Raw genomic sequence first — 19757 nt, 5'->3', positions numbered from 1 at the left:
AATAGTATATTTATTTTTTTGTAATCAATTACTTAATGATTTTGTAATGAATGTTTAGTGGTTTGGCTATCGATATACACAAATATTCTAATACATATTAACATATTTACTTTTTATCAACACCACCAACATCCACAGCTGGATCTAAAACAAAAATGTAACATACATAACATCATTTTAACAACGTGTACAAATATTCATATAATATTTATGTGAAATATACACAATTTTTGTAATAGCTCTTGCATATAAAAATGACAAAAATATTTGTATGATAAACATATAAATGAAAATTGCGTACCAACAAATTTAAACTGAGGAAATTGTGTCATGTCTACTCCTTTGTCACCACCATATTGCACATTCAGTTTATCTATTTCGGACTGGTGTTCTTTTAGTATTTCTGGACCAGCGTCAACTAATTTTCCACCTCTTAAATTAAAAATAATTCTTTGTGGTGTAAAACTGATATATATAATTTTGTATTTTGATTATTCTTCTACGTATAATGTAATTTATAACAAGATAATTACAAAAATAGTTGCACTAATTAATTAAATATTTAAATTAAAGTAAGGGATTAATATTTAAATTCAATTTATTCTAATCAAGTGTTGCTTATATTTTAAACATTTTATTTCATTTTCTAAAATTACCGCATACATATAATGACCAAAAAGAGATGCACTTACGTGCTTTTCGACTTATACTCCCTAAGTTTGTCGAGAAACAGCTGTTGTATGGGATCAGTTGCTTTCTGCAATGCTGGGATATTAGTACTAATATTACGCTTAACAGTTTTTGGCAAATTGATGAGACGTGACCTCAGCATGATGGTCTGAAAAAAAGAAATAATTTTTATTCTTTTTTACAGAGAATTTATAAATATACAATTTAGAAATGCTTTTCTTGATACACATAACTAGGACATTGCATCAATAATTTGTATTTATTGTATAAGTAAAAAAAATTAATTGTTGACAATTAAAGATTTGTCTTCAACTGTCAACAAGTAATTTTATTCTTATGCAACAGATACATGTGAACAATTAGAAGAAATTATTTTTTGACAATTAAAGATATAAATATATATATATAAATATCGATTTTAATTATACTGATACAAATCAATGGTTTATTAAATCTCTTACGTAATAAATACAAAATGACACTTATTAAGGTTAAGTTCGTCTTTAGGACGAATTGAATTCAAATGCATCGATTAAATACATTTACTCGTCAACCGCAATAATATAATATTATAAAACTTTAATATTATATTAATAATATACATCGATTAATAATTACTTTTTTTAGCACCTACAATTCTCCGAATTTTCTTCTCGAACACACAAGCTTACTATGAAAGAAACTAGAGGACGAAAGGTGTCCTAGATGTGTAAAGTCACTAGATTAACAAAGTACCGCAATTTTGGGAGCGTCACGTTGCGATTGACCACAGCCAATTATATCGACCTGTGCCTATGGTAACCAGCAACGATTAACCAATCAGAGAGTCCTATTTTAAATTGGCCAATTGGCGACGTGGTCAATCGGATGCCACCCGTAAACATAATACATGCATATGCGCCAACAGCTCTTTTAAGAAAATACTGAGGACTGAAACAGTTTCACCAACTGGTCAATTGACGAGTTTTTTGTATCAGTGATTGGTAGAACTGTCTCATATGAAATAGTTAAATTGAACTTTTTTGAAAAGTTTATTCGTCATTGTCGCGATATTAACGTCCGGAATAAGTAGAATATATCCGTAAGTTATATACAATTTTATTATTAATAAATAGTTGATTGCTCTCGAAATACGATACTCGATTATACGATACAGAAATCAAAATTATAAATGATTACTTTGTTGCAATCTTTACGAGCAATGATTATTCTTCTATTTCTATTTCGTTTCTATTCTAATATATATGTGTACACACACACACACATTTAGAATTCTAATATAATAAATAAATATTCTCTCTGATATTATTTGATCTAAATATAATTTGATTCAGAACGCACAATAAAACGATCGAATAAAAATTGTAAATGTCAAAAAATGCTCGCGCGAATATTATAGTTATGAATATATAAAAATAAATGCAATATACTATGAATTTTCTACGTTATATATTGAATCAAAATTGCATAAAAGAGGAAAAGAAGAACAAGCCTATGAATAGACATTTTCATCCTTTACTAAAAGAAAAAGACATTAAAAATATCTCTCAATTTTTTCTCCATTTCTTCGGGCAAGTCTACATATATGACCAATATGATTAATTGATTCTATCTTTATATATTTATCATTATGTGCTTTCAGAAATCAAAGTTGCGCGAACGTTGAGCACAGGAATGGCCATGCGCAGTGGTTCGGCCGCCATGTTGGCGCGTGACTGCGACGTCACAGCTACGTCACTGCTACGTCATACGCGTCATACGGCCGCCATGTTGGCGCGTGAATCGGAGTCATACGCAGTTACACGAATCGTCGTACATCCGCATTTTTCTCATCTTTTAATCGTTTTTAAACGAATATCGCGAGTGAACGAGCGTCGAGAGTGTCCAAGGATGATCGCGCGACTTTTATAGTGTGTCGATGGAAACGCGCGACAGCGATTTTTGACGATATTCAGTGATGACGTCATTGCGAAGATGGAGCGAAATTGCGTCGCGTTATTCGGGCCCTTGATGATGATTATCGGATGCGAGCGAGTATCGGGAGTGCCGAATAAAGTGTCGCGCGTTCGCGTTGATGATATCGTGTGGATTTGTGTGCATCAAGATCGGAATGGGACGTCCCGAGGCGAGCGAACTGTTTCGAGGAGGAGCGGCCTGTGGAACAGCCGGTGAGTAGATTTGATTTATCATATTTGCGAGATAATTCGTGCTCATTCGACGCTTATACAGCATCGCGATGTCCCGAATTACATTCGGACAAATCGACATCATAATTCGATTCGATGCAATTCAAATAAAGTCGATCGCGTGAAGATGGTTATGCTAGAAGCGCTTTCAAATTTATTTTGTACGCGCGCGCAATGCTGCACAGCCTATCTCGTAGGGCTGCCAACTGTTAAACGATAAATTTGTTTGATCTAACCTAACCTAACCTAACCTAATCTCTCAGTGTCTATGGATATCGAATGTAAATATGCTGCCTGGATTGTATCATGCTTTCAAAAATAATATTTAATTATTTCATTAGTGTATTACATTTTATTACGTAGTATATTAATCGCATTAAATGTGCGACGTACAGTTTTACACATTTTAATGAGGAGCATATAATATAATTGGTTAGATTAAATTAAAACAAGCTGCTGTGATTTATTTAACGTAATAGGATTAATTTGACGAATGTGCAGCTATTGAAGTTACATGATATTTGTGGACACATTTTTAAAGTAATCATGAGTGTCTTATCTCATCTCGATTACATAAAATTAAAATATAAAATTTATGTATTCCACATTAACGTTTTTCATTACAAGTACTATATTATTTTTCTTATATCTCAATTGTATTATCACATTATTTCATCGATGAAGCTTTTCATATATCGCAGACAATATGATACTGTGTGTGGAATTTTACACAGGTAATACGTGGCACAAAAATAATTTGCTCTCAAGTATTGTGCGCATTTCTTAAAAATAAATCAAATTAAATTATTTTCAGAATCCAAACATCACTACATTGCCAGGATTGTATCTTATTATAACTGCGATATTATCACCTTTTAATGTGTGTGCGCAGTGTTACATACATAAAATATATAAATTTATTTGAAACGTACTGAAATCTTTATCTTATTTATAATATTCATGATATTATAAAAGAAAATTGCAACTCTAATGAAACAGAGCGGTGGAATAATTGGTTGATACTTATGCTGGTCTACAATATTTACCCTTTTTTCACCATTAGACTTTTGGTGCTTTTTTTATTATACAGATGTTATCTGTAAATATAGTACTCGTAATGTTGTTTCTGTATCACTGTAAGCATACAAAAATGATAGCATTGGCAGGTAATTATGTTATACTTATATATCGTAAGAAAGAGAAAATAAAATTAAAGTTGAATACTGAATGTGCTCTAAAGTAAATCTCATCTAAATAAATAAATGCATAAATGTGCGCCCCACATTCCTCATGAAAAAAATACATAATATTAATCTTTATGTATTATTATTTTTAGATTTGTTTTTTATTCTTTTAAATTCTCTAGATGCACTTTTCATTTCTCCTCTCTTTCTTTCCAACTACTAAATATAGATCTATCATTTTTAATAGATCTGTCATTTTTAGTGTACATTAATGCAGTAAGTGGAATAAAGAGCAAATCTTTTGGCACATTTAAAATGTACAGGAAAGTCAGTTTTATCTGATGCGTTTTTTTCAGTAGAAATATCTGAAAAATTCATACGTCTTTTTTAATCTTAATCTTTCTAAATAAAAATTAGAATAATAAATTTGCAAAATAATTTGCTTTAATATATTTTTATTGCAAACATGAAGCAAAGTGCTCAAGGTGCATCACTATGAAAACATCGATAGAATAAAAAGTAGATCGTATACAAAAAAATTAAAATATTTACACTACATATTTGATATAGCATTTAATCGATATGTGCAGTAATACGATAAAATCTAATTTTCTCTCGAATTTTTTCACGAAATTTAACCTACTAAGAAAATATCAAACATACAAATTGTTCAATAGTCTTGCGAAAGAAGCAGTTCTCGCTTAAAGAATCTTTAGAAAAAAAGTAAAAAAATTCTAAAGAAAAAAAGGGACAAAAAATTTTAAATCTCACATCGATATTTAATTTTATACTAATATTTTTAATGTAACACTTCATTTATAAAGATTTTATTTTGTGAAACATTTATACATAAAAGTACAATGATTATACGGCTTCTTTAATCTATTGTTTCATTTTCGCATGATTTTCGTTTATAAAATATTTGTGCCTCTGGATACTTTTCTCTGGAAGCTTTATGCAATGTGTGTAACCTAAATCTGTTAACGTACAAGTATTAGAGTAACGAAATAAGCATATGTAATTTGATTAAAAATACGTTTCTTACATGAATTTTTAATTACATATTTTATCATACTACAAATAAAAAAATCATTCTTGCGCGACGTGATTCTAACAATTTACCGACATGCACAAAATGATGACTTTACCGGCAGTCGAAGTATCTTGACTACGTAATTTTGGCGTTTAACGTGAATGCAGATGGCGATACTAAACAGCAAAGAAAGATGGCTGCATGAGTGAAACGCGAGGCGCGAAATATTGCATTTCGTTATCGTTCTTTGCGAAAAAAATGTGCGAAAGAGTTGTACACTTATTCACGATTAATAGTTTGGTGTTGATGAATACAAATCGACGCAAGTATAATTTGTCGTGCATTGCATATTTCTTCAAATTCTGTACATGCATCGTTTTCGAATCGTCCTGATCGCACGTTCCGATAATACAATGATCCAAAAAAAATCGTCGAATATATTTCGTACGATTAGAATCGTGCACAGTATCGACTTTTATTTATTTGAAGAGCGATATATTTTTGTGCGGACATTTATCGAAAGGAATGCACGTGTTTCTCCAAATTGAGATGAGATAAGATTGCAAAATATCGAAGCTTTATGCAATGTATGTGTGTCCTAAATCTAAAGGAGGACATCTGGAAAAATATCGGACAGCTAGAGAGCAGTGAGAGAGCCTGAGCAGCCAGAGAGATATGCGGTGAGTAATTTTTAATTACATATTTTGTTATACTACAAATAAAAAAATTATGCTTGCGCGACGTGATACTAAAACAATTTACCGACATGCACAAAATGATGACTTTACCGGCACTCGAAAAGTATGTTGACTATGTAATTCTGGCGTTTAACGCGAATGCAGATAGCGATACTAAACAGCAAAGAAAGATGGCCGCATGAGTGAAACGCGAGGCGCGAAATATTGCATTTCGTACATCGTTCTTTGCGAAAAAAATGTGTGAAAGTGTTGTACGTATTCGCGATTAACAGTTTGGTATTGATGAATACTAATCAACGCAAGTATAATTTGTCGTGCATTGGATATCTCTTCAAACTCTGTATATGAATCGTTTTCGAATCGTTCTGATCGCACGTTCCGATAACACAGTGATCCAAAAAAAATCGTCGAATATATTTCGTACGATTAGAATGGTGCACAGTATCGAGTGACTTTTATTTATTTGAAGCGCGACGTATTTTTGTGCGGACATTTATCGAAAGGAATGCACGTGCTTCTCCAAATTGAGATGAGGTGAAGATTGCAAAATATCGAAGCTTCATGCAATGTGTGTAACCTAAATCTGTTAACGTACAAGTATTCGAGTAACGGAATAAAAGATAAAGATTTTAAGATCGTACAAGTTCGATCGTATGATATATATGTATATATTAATATCAATCTTTATTATATATTTATATATTTATTTATTTATGAGTCTTCTTTTTCTTTTTCTGAACATCATTTATTTATTTATTTATTTATTTATTTATTTAGTTCGCTCTCAGTCCTTTAAAATGCAAAAGTAAATATTATAAGATTTGACTTTAGAAAAGCGCGATAAAACAATTGAATCATTCGTAATTCATATCATTAGCATAATATACTATGAATTTTCTACGTTATATATTGAATCGAAATTGCGCGAAAGAGGAAAAAAAGAACAAGCCTATGAATAGACATTTTCATCCTTTACTAAAAGAAAAAGAAATTAAAAATATCTCTCAATTTTTTCTCTATTTCTTCGGGCAAGTCTACATATATGACCAAAATATGATTAATTGATTCCATCTTTATATATTTATCATTATGTGCTATTAATTAAAGCCGTAGACAATTTTCAGAAATCAAAGTTGCGCGCAGGAATGGCCATGCGCAGAATGCGCAGTGGTTCGGCCGCCATGTTGGCGCATGACTGCGACGTCACTGCTACGTCAAACGCGTCATACGGCCGCCATGTTGGCGCGTGAATCGGAGTCATACGCAGTTACACGGATCGTCGTACGTCCGCATTTTTCGCGTCTTTTAACCGTTTTTAAACGAATATCGCGAGTGAACGAGCGTCGAGAGTGTCCAAGGATGATCGCGCGACTTTCATAGTGTGTCGATGGAAACGCGCGACAGCGATTTTTGACGATATTCAGTGATGGCGTCATCGCGAAGATGGAGCGAAGTTGCGTCGCATTATTCGCGCCCTTGATGATGATTATCGGATGCAAGCAAGTATCGGGAGTGCCGAATAAAGTGTCGCGCGTTCGCGTTGATGATATCGTGTGAATTTGTGAGCATCAAGATCGGAACGGAACGTCCCGAGGCGAGCGAATTGTCCCGAGGAGGAGCGGCCTGTGGAACAGCCGGTGAGTAGATTTGATTTATCATATTTGCGTGACAATTCGTGCTCATTCGACGCTTATACAGCATCGCGATGTCCCGAATTACGTTCGGACAAATCGGCGCCGCATCATAATTCGATGCGATGCCGTGCAATTCAAATAAAGTCGATCGCGTGAAGATGATTAAACTAAAAGCGATTTCAAATTTATTTTGTATACGCGCAGTGCTGCACAGCCTATCTCGTAGGGCTGCCAACTGTTAAACGATAAATTTATTTGATCTAACCTAACCTCTCAGTGTCTTTGGATATCGAATATAAACACAAGCGTACGCTGCCTGGATTGTATCATGTTTTCAAAAATTATATTTAATTATTTCATTAGTGTATTACATTTTATTACGTAGTATATTAATCGTATTAAATGTGCGACGTACAGTTTTACACATTTTAATGAGGAGCATATAATATAATTGGTTAGGTTAAATTAAATTAAAACAAGCTGCTGTGATTCATTTAACGTAATAGGATTAATTTGACGAATGTGCAGCTATTGAAATTACATGATATTTGTGAGCACATTTTTAAAGTAATCATGAGTGTCTTATCTCATCTCGATTATATGAAATTAAAATATATATGTATTCCACATTAACGTTATTCATTACAAGTACTATACAGAAAAGTATATTACTTTTCTTATATCTCAATCATATTCAACCATTTATTTCATCGATGAAGTTTTTTATATATCGCAGACAATATGATACTGTGTGTGGAATTTTACACAGGTAATATGTGGCACAAAAATAATTTGCTCTCAAGTATTGTGCGCATTTCTTAAAAATAAATCAAATTAAATTATTTTCAGAATCCAAAAATCGCTACATGGCCAGGATTGTATCTTATTATAACTGCGATATTATCACCTTTTAATATGTGTGCGCAGTATTACATACATAAAATATATAAATTTATTTGAAACATATTGAAATCTTTATCTTATATATAATATTCATGATATTATAAAAGAAAATTGCAATTCTAATGAAACAGAGCGGTGAAATAATTGGTTGACTTATGCTGGTCTACAATATTTACCCTTTTTTCACCATTAGACTTTTGGTGCTTTTTTTATTATACAGATGTTATCTGTAAATATAGTACTCGTAATGTTGTTTCTGTATCACTGTAAGCATACAAAAATGATAGCATTGGCAGGTAATTATGTTATACTTATATATCGTAAGAAAGAGAAAATAAAATTAAAGTTGAATACTGAATGTGCTCTAAAGTAAATCTCATCTAAATAAATAAATGCATAAATGTGCGCTCCACATTCCTCATGAAAAAAATACATAATATTAATCTTTATGTATTATTTTTACATTTGTTTTTTATTCTTTTAAATTCTCTAGATGCACTTTTCATTTCTGCTCTCTTTCTTTCCAACTACTAAATATACTACTAATCTATCATTTTTAATATAGATCTGTCATTACTGATACTTGTCACACCCTTTCATAATTCATCTTCAGGTCCTATAGAACAAAAGCACAGTGAAATACAAACTATTTTCTACTGTAAATATAAACTATTATCAAAAAGCTATATCCATAAAAGTTCTACTTACTATTCGCAAAGAACATAGAGTTTCTCACATTATTTAATAAAGTGACTATTTTTAATAAATGTGAATGACTGACAAGCAATAAATTAAACAATATTAAACAATAATATATACCTGAAAAAAATTTCATAATTTTATTAGAATTAAATTGATAAATTAATTTTAAATACATATTATATGTTAATTACATATAATGAGTTAGAGACAATGATATATTTCATTTGTGTTACCATTGTTTACAGATTGAACATTTTTTATCAAATTATTTACAACTCTAAATATGTAGTATACGACAAGCCATTTTTAAAATCTATAAAACAAACAACAAAGTTGTTCATAGTTTTCACTCTTTTTTGTCATAGTCTGCTTTTAGGCGATCTTAAAGTCACTAGATTAACAAAGTACAGATAAGCTGGAGCAAAAATGGTAAATTCTTTTGCTCTGATTGGTCAATAAAACGCTCGTGATTTAATCCTCCATTATTGACATTTTCTAGGGATTTTTGAAAGAAAGGGTTTGACAGCACTGACGTCACAGGCAGGATTTCCGGTAGCGGAAGATCTCTGTCATATCGAGTCGCGTTGTGGCCCGTTCGTCGATGCACGACAAGTTCGACCGGATAGAAGTATGACAGAAGTGGACGTAGTGGTGCTGGACGATCCCGTCCCGAAGGAGGAGGTGGCGCACTTCCTGGCGCCAGCGATCCAGCACAACCCGGACGGCTGGGGCCCGTGCGAGCTGCCCGATCAGTTTAAGGACATTCCTTACCAGCCATTTTCGAAGGGAGACAGGCTGGGCAAGGTAAGCATGTGTCAGACGTATTCGGATCCTTTATCTTCCTCCACCTGTCAAACAGCCTTATTTATGTCTTTCTCGTTGTAGATCTCCGACTGGACGACACCGGCCTTCCAGGATAAGAAATTCCCAAGTACGTATCTCTTCTCTGTGACTGAGGTTCTCTTAACCTCAACAAGCTCTCAAGGTATCGAGGACTCGCGGTTTCCTTGGTATTTTTGCATATGTTGTATTTGATTGATGATAAAAGGTTCTCGTGCGATTAAACAAGGCTATGGATTCTGGGGAAGGAAGATTCAACAGATGCCTATCGTGCTTGATGTATCATATCAAGTTTTAATTGTTATAATTTTTTTCTATATTATTTCTACAATTTTTCTCTAATCTCTAATTTTCTCTATAAACTTTTCTCTAATTGTTATAATTTTATTGAAATATGAAATTTAATTTTAAAATATGTACATGATTGGATAGCGTATAGTTAATATTTTTATGAAAAAGTATATCAATATTATAACTTAATCTCTTAAATTATATTTACGATATTCAAGATGTTCTACCTATTTTATATAAACAGAATAGGTTTATAAGACTATTATTAATTAATATGATTACATATTTGTTTTGATTAATAATATATAACACATATAATATTAATAATATAATAATAATATGATATAATATATAATATATATAATATTAATAATACAATAATAATTGATTACATATTTATTTTGATATTTTTAATGATTAGATCTATTTTTGTTTTACCTAAAGATTTATAACAAGTATAGTTTTATAACTTTCTATTATATCATATTTGAAAGTAAATAGTTTTCTAACTTTCTACTTCATTGTAAGAAATTATAAGAGTATCATAAAGATTAGAGAAAAAGTATATTAATATTATAACTTAACCTCTTAAATTATATTTACGATATTCAAGATGTTTTCTCTATTTTATGTAAACAGAATAGGTTTATAAAACTATTATTAATTAATATGACATTTATTTGAATTTTTAATGATTAGATCTATTTTTGTTTTATCTAAAGATATATAACAAGTATAGTTTTATAACTTTCTATTATATCATATTTGAAAGTAAATAGAGTCTTGTAACTTTCTACTACAATATAAAAAATTATAAGAGTATCGTAAAGATTTTTTTTGAACAAAATATTTATCAATTTAATATATATTAGTTAATCTAATTATTTGTAAAATATTATATTAATATTATATTAGTTTAATCTGCTTATTTGTAAAAAATAGATCATAATAGTTGTATATAACAATCAGAGTACATTTTACTATCTTGTTTTTTAATCAATTAATAAATTTCAATTAATTTTATATTTGATATACTAAGATTGTCTGATAAATGATATATTTTCCTAGACAAATATACATCGCAGTTTGGTTCCGGTAGTCAGTATGCTTATTATCACGACGAAGACGAGACCACTTTCCACTTGGTGGACACCACTCGCGTGCAGAAACCACCGTATCAACGTGGCCGCTTCCGTCACAACCAGCGCAACTTACGCGGTCGTGGCGGTCAACGTGGCGGGCTGAGTCAAATGCAGCAGCTAGGAAAGCTCAAGTTGCGAGAACGGGAGCGTAAGGGACAAGCGAAGCGCTGGGGTAGACAGCAAGGTCTGCGTAATCACAAGAATCAACCCCCCATCAAGATTCGAGACGCCTCCGTGACGGTGCGGCCCGACTGGATTACCATCGAGGAGATGGACTTTCCGCGATTGGCCAAGCTCTCGTTGCCTGGCGTGAAGGATGGCGAGGATATACTGTGCTGCGGTTCCCTCGAATATTACGACAAGACGTATGACCGCGTGAACGTCAAGAGCGAGAAGCCGCTGCAGAGAATCGATCGCATCTTCCACACGGTCACGACCACCGACGATCCCATCGTCCGTAAGCTGTCGAAGACCGAGGGTAACGTTTACGCCACCGACGCGATTCTGGCAACCATCATGTGTTGCACGCGCAGCAACTACTCGTGGGACATCGTCATCGAGAAGATCGGCGACAAGCTGTTCTTCGACAAGCGCGACAACACCGAGTTCGATCTGCTGACTGTGAACGAGACGAGCGTCGAGCCGCCGCAGGACGACGGGAATTCGTTGAACTCGCCGAGGAACCTCGCCCTCGAGGCGACCTTTATCAATCACAATTTCTCGCAGCAGGTCCTCAAGTCGAACGAGCCGCGCTACAAGTTCGAGGAGGGCAATCCGTTCATCTCGGAGGAGGAGGAGAGCGATGTGGCAAGCGTGGCTTATCGTTATCGCAAGTGGGACCTCAACAACGGCATCGTCCTCGTCGCCCGATGCGAGCACGACGCCGTGATGCAAGGCCCCAACAACGAGAACCAATTCTTAACGATTAAGGCATTGAACGAATGGGACTCAAAGCTGGCTAATGGAGTCGAGTGGCGTCAGAAGCTGGACACCCAGCGCGGCGCGGTTTTGGCCAACGAATTACGAAATAACGCCTGCAAACTCGCCAAGTGGACGGTTCAGGCGTTACTCGCTGGCTCGGATCAGCTGAAATTCGGATACGTGTCGCGGGCTATAGTACGAGACTCGAGCAAGCATGTAATCCTTGGTACGCAGCAGTATAAACCGAACGAGTTTGCGACACAAATCAACTTGAACATGGACAACGCATGGGGTATCTTGAGGTGTATCATTGATATTTGTATGAAGCAGAAGGACGGCAAGTATTTGATAATGAAGGATCCGAATAAGCCAATGATTCGGTTATACGATATTCCTGATAATACCTTCGAGAGCGAGGGTGAAGAGGACGAGGACGACGATGAACCTGTTAATGACGCGTTTCAAAGTTAATAGCAACAACACAAATATCATCCTTAATCGTGCATTTGATCGGCCCGAATCTTTGTAGAGATACAGGAGAGAGGAGTTCTTGCAAAGAAAATAAATGAGGAGATTTAAGCACAATTTAATGCGGAGCTTTATTATCCAAGTCTTGATAAAATTAATTAATATTAATTAGATTTCTTAGTTCAAGATACTTTTGTTAAATAGACACACTCGAAACAATACAAAACATATATTCAAAATATATAGTATAACTTAAAAGCATTGATCTGATACGCAATAAAAATCGGATTGAATTTGCAACGCATATCAACTAAACATGAATAACTCGTGGGATATTCTGAGGTATGTCGCTGATATTTGTGTGAAGCAGGACAGCAAATATTTAACAATGAAGGACTTCAATAAGTATGATTATATGATATTGCTGATATCTTTGAGGATGAAGAGAAAAATGATGAATCTGTTAACGACGTGTTTTAAAGTTAACAACGCGAATAATATATTAGTCTTTAATTGATCATGCGATTGGCGCTTTTATTCGAGTTTACAGGAGAATTCTTGCAAAGGAAATTAATTGTTTAATACATTCAACATGATTAAACTTTAATAATGCAATATATTATACATATATTGCTATAAAGAAATACATATAGAAATACATAAGAAATACCTATATTATACATATATTGCTATAAAGAAAAATTCTAAATTTCTTAAAGAAAATTTTTGCATTTATCAAATTTTGCAAAAAGTTGCATTATTAAATGCCAATGCTTATCAGTAAAAATATTGTATATATTTGAATGACATGATCACAAACTTTTATTTAAAATAAAAAAAATTTGATAGAAGATTTGGAACAATATTATTGAGAAATAGTAGTAATAGTATAAATAAAATAAAGTTTCACATTATATTAAACAAAATATATTTGAATCTTTTTTTCATTTGTATTTTCATTAATATATAAAACTATATAGTTACTATTCAAATATATATACATATTTTTATATATAATATATTTCTCTTTATGGGAAATTCTCTTTATTTAATAAATTGGCATTTTTTTAGAAATTACGAAGAATTCTGTACTTGAGGATCCAACAGTTTGATAACATATTTTAATTTACGTATAGCAGCATCTACCATCGAATCATCAATGTCATAATGAAGTACCAATCTGACTAGAGTTTCCGACAAAGCCATGCATCTGATTATAATCTTATCATCTTTATCAGAATCATCGACTTGATGGAGTCTCTTCATGAGCGTCACGGCGGATACTCCACCGTCGACATCCACGTTTATGAATATCATATTGGTTTGCACGGTTTTCATGTTTACGCTAAATACTTTGGAATTTAATTGATTAATCGCCTGTGCGATCGCTAGTGCTCTTTTATGATCCTCCGCTAATCGCGGTACCGTTTCTTCCAGAGCGACGATTCCGGCTGCGGCGATTACGCCGACCTGTCTCATCGCGCCACCAAGTACTTTGCGTCTCCTCTTTGCGTCAGCGATGAAACTCTTGCTTCCGCAGAGCATGGATCCTATAGGAGTGCCTAATCCCTTGCTCAGGCAAAAAGATACCGAGTCGAATGGAGCGACTAATTCCTTCACCGAGATCCCCGAAGCGACTGAGGCATTCCACAATCGCGCCCCGTCCAAATGCGTCCTGAGATTATGCTTCCTCGCCACCACCATCAACTCCTCGACCCACGACTGGGGTATTATTTTACCGTTAATTGTATTCTCCACGAGGATCAACTTGGAGATCGGTTCATGTATGCGATCCGTGCGGATCGCGCTGTCCAGTTTCTTCAGATCAAATGTACCGTCCTCCTTATTTGGCAAGGTACAAAGGCTCACACCAGCTATCTGCGCGGCAGCACCCTGTTCATGAAGAAACACGTGCGACTCGTCTCCGCAGTAAGCTTCACTGCCGCGTACGTTGCAATGATTCATGACTGAAAGAGGAGGAGGTGAGTGTATTTTTTGAAAAAGCGCAAAAATGTTTTATATAAAATATTATATATAAAATATATATAATTTTTATATAAATGTTTTTTATAAAATTATAATTTTTTAAAAAATACACATATGTTTAAATATTTAAATTATTGCTCGTATTGGCCTTCTTGATAAGATTATTTGTATTTATTTAGAAATTTAACAAAGATAGAAACCAAAAAAAGGACTATATTAAATATAAAGATATTAAAGATAAATTTGATTATAAATTTTGAAAGCATATTATTTTAAGAAAATCACATAGAGGATAGAAATTATCTCTATCAATTCTCTCTCTTACCAGCAATTATAACTCCCATAGTACCAGAACTAACAAAGAGTGCATCTTCTTTTCCAAGCAACGCCGCTGCTTTTTTCTGTAATTCTAAAAAGTGATATAAATATTTGATTATTGTTAAAATTTCGCGCTTATACAGGTTCAAAAAATCATAATTGAGAGAATAATTTCTCAAACAACACAAAAAAGTATCAAAACATCTTGAATACATCTGAAGGACGATAAGACGTCTTAAAGTCATTTTTTAGATCTTTAGAGACATGTGTTTAAGTTCTTGTGTGTGCAAAAGATGAAGATAAATTAATTGATTTTGTTTTATACATTTTTTAAAATTACCTTTTACCGTAGGGTCTTCTTCAAAAACGTCATCCCCCACTTCGGCCTCAAACATAGCCTTCCTCATTGCCGCGGTTGGTTTTGTAAGCGTGTCACTTCGTAAATCAACGATAATAGCCTAGTGTAATCATACACTTAACTCATTTTAGTAGCGGTTCTCACAAAATAATATTCGAATGAAATTTAGCTGAGAAATTTAGCCAAGAAGCACTTGGTCCACAGAAAAATTTTTAGACAAAACTCTCTTTTTGTAAATATTACTTGGAAACATTACATTATCCGACAATTTGAAATATTTACGAGATATTATGTGAAAGGATTTATATAATGTTTATATAAAATTAATATTTCCAGTAATAGATTTAGGTAAAAAAAGTTTGTTATATTAAAAAATATTTAATACAATTGATGAAAGCAATATTAGGAGCAATAATACGAGCAATAAGCAACAATATTAAATAAATATGAGAAATAATAGAATAATACAATAATTACAGTGAATAAATAATTCAAGTTCACCAATATTATTTTGCGAGACTTAAATATGTGTTTATTTTTTTCAGAAAGACAGGTAAAGATATAAACACATATATATTTAAGTCTTGCTTAAATCTAAAATGTTGGTGCAACCTGGGCTTAATCGTAAAATAAGGCTGAAAGTTGAAACTCCTTTTGATAATATCAACTCATCTTAATAACATTATGATATAATAATGATATCATGTAAAAATTCTTAAACATATTTATCGCTCGCGTGCGTATTGATTTTTATCGACTCTATTAAATATTTTTAAATATTTTCAGATATTTTATTTAATGAATCTTTTTCCATTTCACTTACATTTTTCTCCTTCGCGTAATCAAAAATGCCTTCGTTTATTGCACCGTAAGACATGTCGTTGATGTATTAACACGTACGATGTGTAGCAAGCTTACTTTCTTGATTGACAGTGACCTCTTTGATAACGAGCGTTTATATACAATTTCGTGACTATGTATGATAAGCTATATGAAACCTCATCTAACAACAGAAATACATATGTTTCTCATGCTTGATTATATATCAATCAGAAATATATATTTTATAGAAAATTTATTGATAATATTTTTTCTGGAATAATCTGAATCAATCAAAGATAATGATATATTGATATCAATTAAGATTAAAGTAGTAAATAAAAACATAATATGTATGTTAAATTACATCAGTGAATAAAGTTGTCAATTTCACACATATATGTGTGCATATATAATTTTAAGGAAATTGACAACTTTATTCACACTGATATAATTTAACATACATATTATATTTGTTTTTATTCACTACTTTATAATATAATTTAATTTAATTTATAATAATTTAATTTAATTTAATTTATAATATAATTTAATATACACAATTGCAGTCTCTTTATATTAGAAACTCCTAATCTTAATTGATATTAATATATCATTGGATATCATTATTGTTGATTCATGGATATCATTATTGTTGATTCATTATTTCAGATTATTCCAGAAAAAATCAATTATCAATAAATTTTCTATTGGATAAATTGTTGCAAAAGTATTAGAACGTCATAGATAAATAATAATAGTAAATAATAGTGAAGAAATAAATGATGAAACATATAGATAAGTATGACATACTTATCTATATGTTTTACAATTTATTTCTTCACTATTATACTCATGAGAGACTTGCATGATTATTGATTAGAAGATCGAAAACTATATATTTTTATATGGAAATAATTTAAAAGTATTTTAATATTATTTATATGGATTTTTTAATATTATATAATTTTTTATTATATATATAAATAATATTAATATATTTATTTAATTATATAAAATTTAATATTAACACATAATTTTATTTTTCCTATGTGTTTTTAATGTGAAAAACAAAAAACTTTTCCATCAATCTAATACTTGCTGTATTATTATTATTATTATTTCTTTCTTAATTCTTTAGCCTTTAGGTGGTTTCCCATTTATATTTATTAATTTGCTGAATTATAACTTTGAACCGAGTGAAAACAGTGAATATCATAAATAAATAATTCTAGTAAGAAGATATAAAATTGTATAAAAATCATGCTGAAACACACATGAGAACGTGCATGAATTATATGATTGTTGGTTTCGAAAACTTATTTTTAGATAGATAAAATTTAATCTACTTGAATTATATAATTTTTTTCAAACTTTCACACACATATGGCAAGCACTTTGAGATGCTCAATTTTCAACAATATATGAAGATCATGAAGCATGTATCTAGATACGTGTTCGACTCTGAAATGTCAGAAATGAAAGGCGTAGTGAGACTTTTTTTGCATTTATATACATGATTAGAGATTATTTCGTAATTAGAACAATTATTTTCGTCCAAACAGATGCTTGTTACATTTCAGTTATGTACGTGTTATATAATATTAATAATTGCTACTTGATATATTTAATAATATATTTAATATCTATCGAATTTATTAACATTAATTGCAACATAAATCATTGATAATTTATTCGTACACTATTTATATTTAATTTAAGTCTGTTCAAAATCGGTCACGTGTCGAATGACAATCGTTTATAGATGCGCAAAGAAATTGTGGCGCTCAAATTCGCTTTCCTATTGGTGCGTTCGTCTTGTCACTATAAGACTGAAAGCGTTGGACCAATCAGGTTGAAGATACGCCTCGATTGGTCCCCCTCTTGGGACCAATCGCGTTCTGTCAAACGGACCAACGGATTTATTCTTTGTAGCTGAACCTCTTGTATCTCCGATCGCATTTCGGAATCACTCTAGGTATCGATAAATCGAAACTCTCGCGATTATCCGCATATCCCTAGTACATCCGGTGGGACTCGGCGGAGGAAGGACGCGGGTCGGCCGCAGGTGCTCGACGACGGTCAGTGACAGTTGCGATCGGCGCGTTCGAGGTGTACGTAAAGAGGGACCGAAGGAGAATCAGGAGGAGGAGAGAGAGAGAGAGAGAGAGAGAGAGACGGAAGGCAACTCGACTCTGGGCGGACGAGAAAGACGAGAAAGACGCGGAGACTTCCTCCCTTACCCCCTCCCCCTCACTCTCGTCTCTCTTCCCGAGGAAGGCGAGAAGCTCCGGGCTAACCGGCTCGCTCGCTCGCGAGGAGGGCGAGTCCGTCCTTCGTCGTCGCGGCAGTGGCAGTGGTAGTGGTGGTGGTGGTGCTGGTGGTGGTGGGACTCGCGCGCTCGTCGTCGGTTGCGCATCGTGGCGACAACTAGTAGCGGCAGCCGCCGTCGTCGTCGTCGTCGTCGTCGTCGTTGGACTCGGTCAGACTCTGCCCCGAGTCGATCGTCCCGAGTACGCGAGTAGAGTCATCGGCGAGTACAGAGCACGTGGGATAGAGAAAGAGATAGAGACCGAGGAGCCAGGCATCATCATCATCCATCAGCAGCAGCAGCAGCAGCTTTGCCGCTCGCTAAACAAAGATGGCGGACGTGGACTCTCGGGTAGACCGGTCCGATCCGGAGCTGCGCTTCCTGTCGGTGGACAGGAACAACTTCAACGACCCGGCCACCCAGGCGGAATGGACGCAGAAGAAGCTGGTGTGGGTGCCGCACGAGACCCAGGGCTTCGTCGCCGCCGGGATCAAGGGCGAGCGCGGCGACGAGGTCGAGGTGGAGATCGCCGAGACCGGCAAGCGCGTGCTCGTCGCCAAGGACGACATACAGAAGATGAACCCGCCCAAGTTCGACAAGGTCGAGGACATGGCGGAGCTTACCTGCCTCAACGAGGCCTCCGTCCTGCATAACCTCAAGGACCGATACTACTCCGGCCTGATCTACGTGAGTGACGATTTTTAACGTCTCTCCCTGGACGGCCTGCGACGAGTCTAGGGCCTCGATTCGATTTTCGGATCGATCAGCCTCGAGGCCCGTCAATTTAAATATAAACCCGTGCAAATACGAGGCTTCAAGCGTGTAGGAATCAAGGTCGGAGACTCGTCGTAGGCGGAGAATCTGGGAATTAATTTTATCGCCTCCCACTTGGAGGGAAAGATCGCAATGATTGAACGTTTCTTTTATTTTTTATTTTTTCTTTCTTTCTTCGTATCTCGATCTCGCACTGTTCTGCGCTTCTCTGTCGTGGCTTTATCAATGTCTAACTGTAATAAGGATTGATAGGGCCGGTGTAATGCAGGTGCGAGTGCCAGATGTCTACCGGCTTTTGCGCGAATCCCTCGGGGCCCGGTTTTCCCGACGTCGGTTAACCTTAAGGCCGATACTAAATTTGCGACTTTTTTTTCAATATTGCTGGCTACAAAATTGAAAGTTTTTTAACGCAGAAAATTGTCATTAGGCCAATTAATTTATCGACAAACTTTGTCGGTTTAATTCCTCGGCTCCCGTCTTTTTTCTTTTAAGATTAAAA

At 34.0% G+C, this 19757-nt stretch overlaps 4 protein-coding genes and 1 long non-coding RNA gene across 11 annotated transcripts in view; 3 read left to right on the top strand and 2 right to left on the bottom strand.

Moving 5' to 3' along the window:
• Window positions 1-2: 2 nt before the first annotated feature.
• LOC105252187 (ATP synthase-coupling factor 6, mitochondrial) lies at window positions 3-1452 on the bottom strand. Of its 2 annotated transcripts, none has more exons than XM_011259467.3 (4): window positions 1309-1452; window positions 693-838; window positions 302-432; window positions 3-144 (listed from the first exon to the last, which is right to left on the bottom strand). In XM_011259467.3, the coding sequence occupies exons 2-4, from the start codon at window positions 830-832 to the stop codon at window positions 107-109; spliced, it is 309 nt and encodes a 102-aa protein (XP_011257769.2). In that variant the 5' UTR covers window positions 833-838; window positions 1309-1452; the 3' UTR covers window positions 3-106. The 2 variants fall into 2 exon arrangements, with proteins under 2 accessions (XP_011257769.2, XP_011257770.2); XM_011259468.3 differs by having other exon boundaries at window positions 1325-1397.
• A 1372-nt stretch (window positions 1453-2824) lies between these two features.
• LOC112638531 lies at window positions 2825-7067 on the top strand. The gene is made up of 3 exons (XR_003123066.1): window positions 2825-2858; window positions 5704-5773; window positions 6916-7067. It is a non-coding gene; the product is annotated as an uncharacterized LOC112638531 (long non-coding RNA).
• Window positions 7068-9559: 2492 nt separating this feature from the next.
• On the top strand, window positions 9560-12814 carry LOC105250120 (eukaryotic translation initiation factor 3 subunit D). The gene is made up of 3 exons (XM_011256061.3): window positions 9560-9834; window positions 9916-9961; window positions 11230-12814. Exons 1-3 carry the CDS (start codon window positions 9661-9663, stop codon window positions 12693-12695), a joined length of 1686 nt encoding a protein of 561 aa, XP_011254363.1. The 5' UTR covers window positions 9560-9660; the 3' UTR covers window positions 12696-12814.
• Window positions 12815-13719: 905 nt separating this feature from the next.
• On the bottom strand, window positions 13720-17630 carry LOC105250122 (probable low-specificity L-threonine aldolase 2). Its single transcript, XM_011256062.3, has 5 exons — window positions 17558-17630; window positions 16178-16357; window positions 15337-15454; window positions 15004-15087; window positions 13720-14659 (listed from the first exon to the last, which is right to left on the bottom strand). Exons 2-5 carry the CDS (start codon window positions 16229-16231, stop codon window positions 13767-13769), a joined length of 1149 nt encoding a protein of 382 aa, XP_011254364.2. The 5' UTR covers window positions 16232-16357; window positions 17558-17630; the 3' UTR covers window positions 13720-13766.
• A 567-nt stretch (window positions 17631-18197) lies between these two features.
• LOC105250126 (myosin heavy chain, non-muscle) overlaps window positions 18198-19757 on the top strand; it is a 46533-nt gene continuing 44973 nt past the window's right edge. For 4 of the 6 annotated variants that reach the window (XM_025410411.1, XM_025410410.1, XM_020027201.2 and 1 more), the window contains exon 1: window positions 18199-19171. In XM_025410411.1, the coding sequence (XP_025266196.1) occupies window positions 18815-19171 (357 nt within the window). In that variant the 5' untranslated portion in view covers window positions 18199-18814. Of the gene's footprint in view, window positions 19172-19757 lie in introns of all 6 variants that reach the window. The other 2 variants (XR_003123062.1, XM_025410412.1) reach the window with 1 other exon arrangement.

This window comes from Camponotus floridanus, unplaced genomic scaffold (genome assembly GCF_003227725.1).
Source record: "Camponotus floridanus strain SB8 unplaced genomic scaffold, Cflo_v7.5 scaffold32, whole genome shotgun sequence".
NCBI classification, from domain to species: domain Eukaryota; kingdom Metazoa; phylum Arthropoda; class Insecta; order Hymenoptera; family Formicidae; genus Camponotus; species Camponotus floridanus.
The sequence above is the reverse complement of the archived record's forward strand: the minus strand, read 5'-3'. Positions and strand labels throughout refer to the sequence as shown.

Bases quoted from the DNA above. Each gene is read 5' to 3' on its own strand.
- LOC105252187 (XM_011259467.3), bottom strand. From the start codon at position 832: ATGCTGAGGTCACGTCTCATCAATTTGCCAAAAACTGTTAAGCGTAAT. The intron at 433-692 runs GTAAGTGCATCT...TTTTAATTTAAG, and splicing joins GAGTATAAGTCGAAAAGCAC to AGGTGGAAAATTAGTTGACG. The intron at 145-301 runs GTACGCAATTTT...TTTTTGTTTTAG, and splicing joins TCCTCAGTTTAAATTTGTTG to ATCCAGCTGTGGATGTTGGT.
- LOC105250120 (XM_011256061.3), top strand. From the start codon at position 9,661: ATGACAGAAGTGGACGTAGTGGTGCTGGACGATCCCGTCCCGAAGGAG. The intron at 9,835-9,915 runs GTAAGCATGTGT...TTCTCGTTGTAG, and splicing joins AGGGAGACAGGCTGGGCAAG to ATCTCCGACTGGACGACACC. The intron at 9,962-11,229 runs GTACGTATCTCT...ATATTTTCCTAG, and splicing joins CCAGGATAAGAAATTCCCAA to ACAAATATACATCGCAGTTT.
- LOC105250122 (XM_011256062.3), bottom strand. From the start codon at position 16,231: ATGTCTTACGGTGCAATAAACGAAGGCATTTTTGATTACGCGAAGGAG. The intron at 15,455-16,177 runs GTAAGTGAAATG...TGATTACACTAG, and splicing joins ATTACGCGAAGGAGAAAAAT to GCTATTATCGTTGATTTACG. The intron at 14,660-15,003 runs GTAAGAGAGAGA...CTCCTCTTTCAG, and splicing joins TATGGGAGTTATAATTGCTG to TCATGAATCATTGCAACGTA.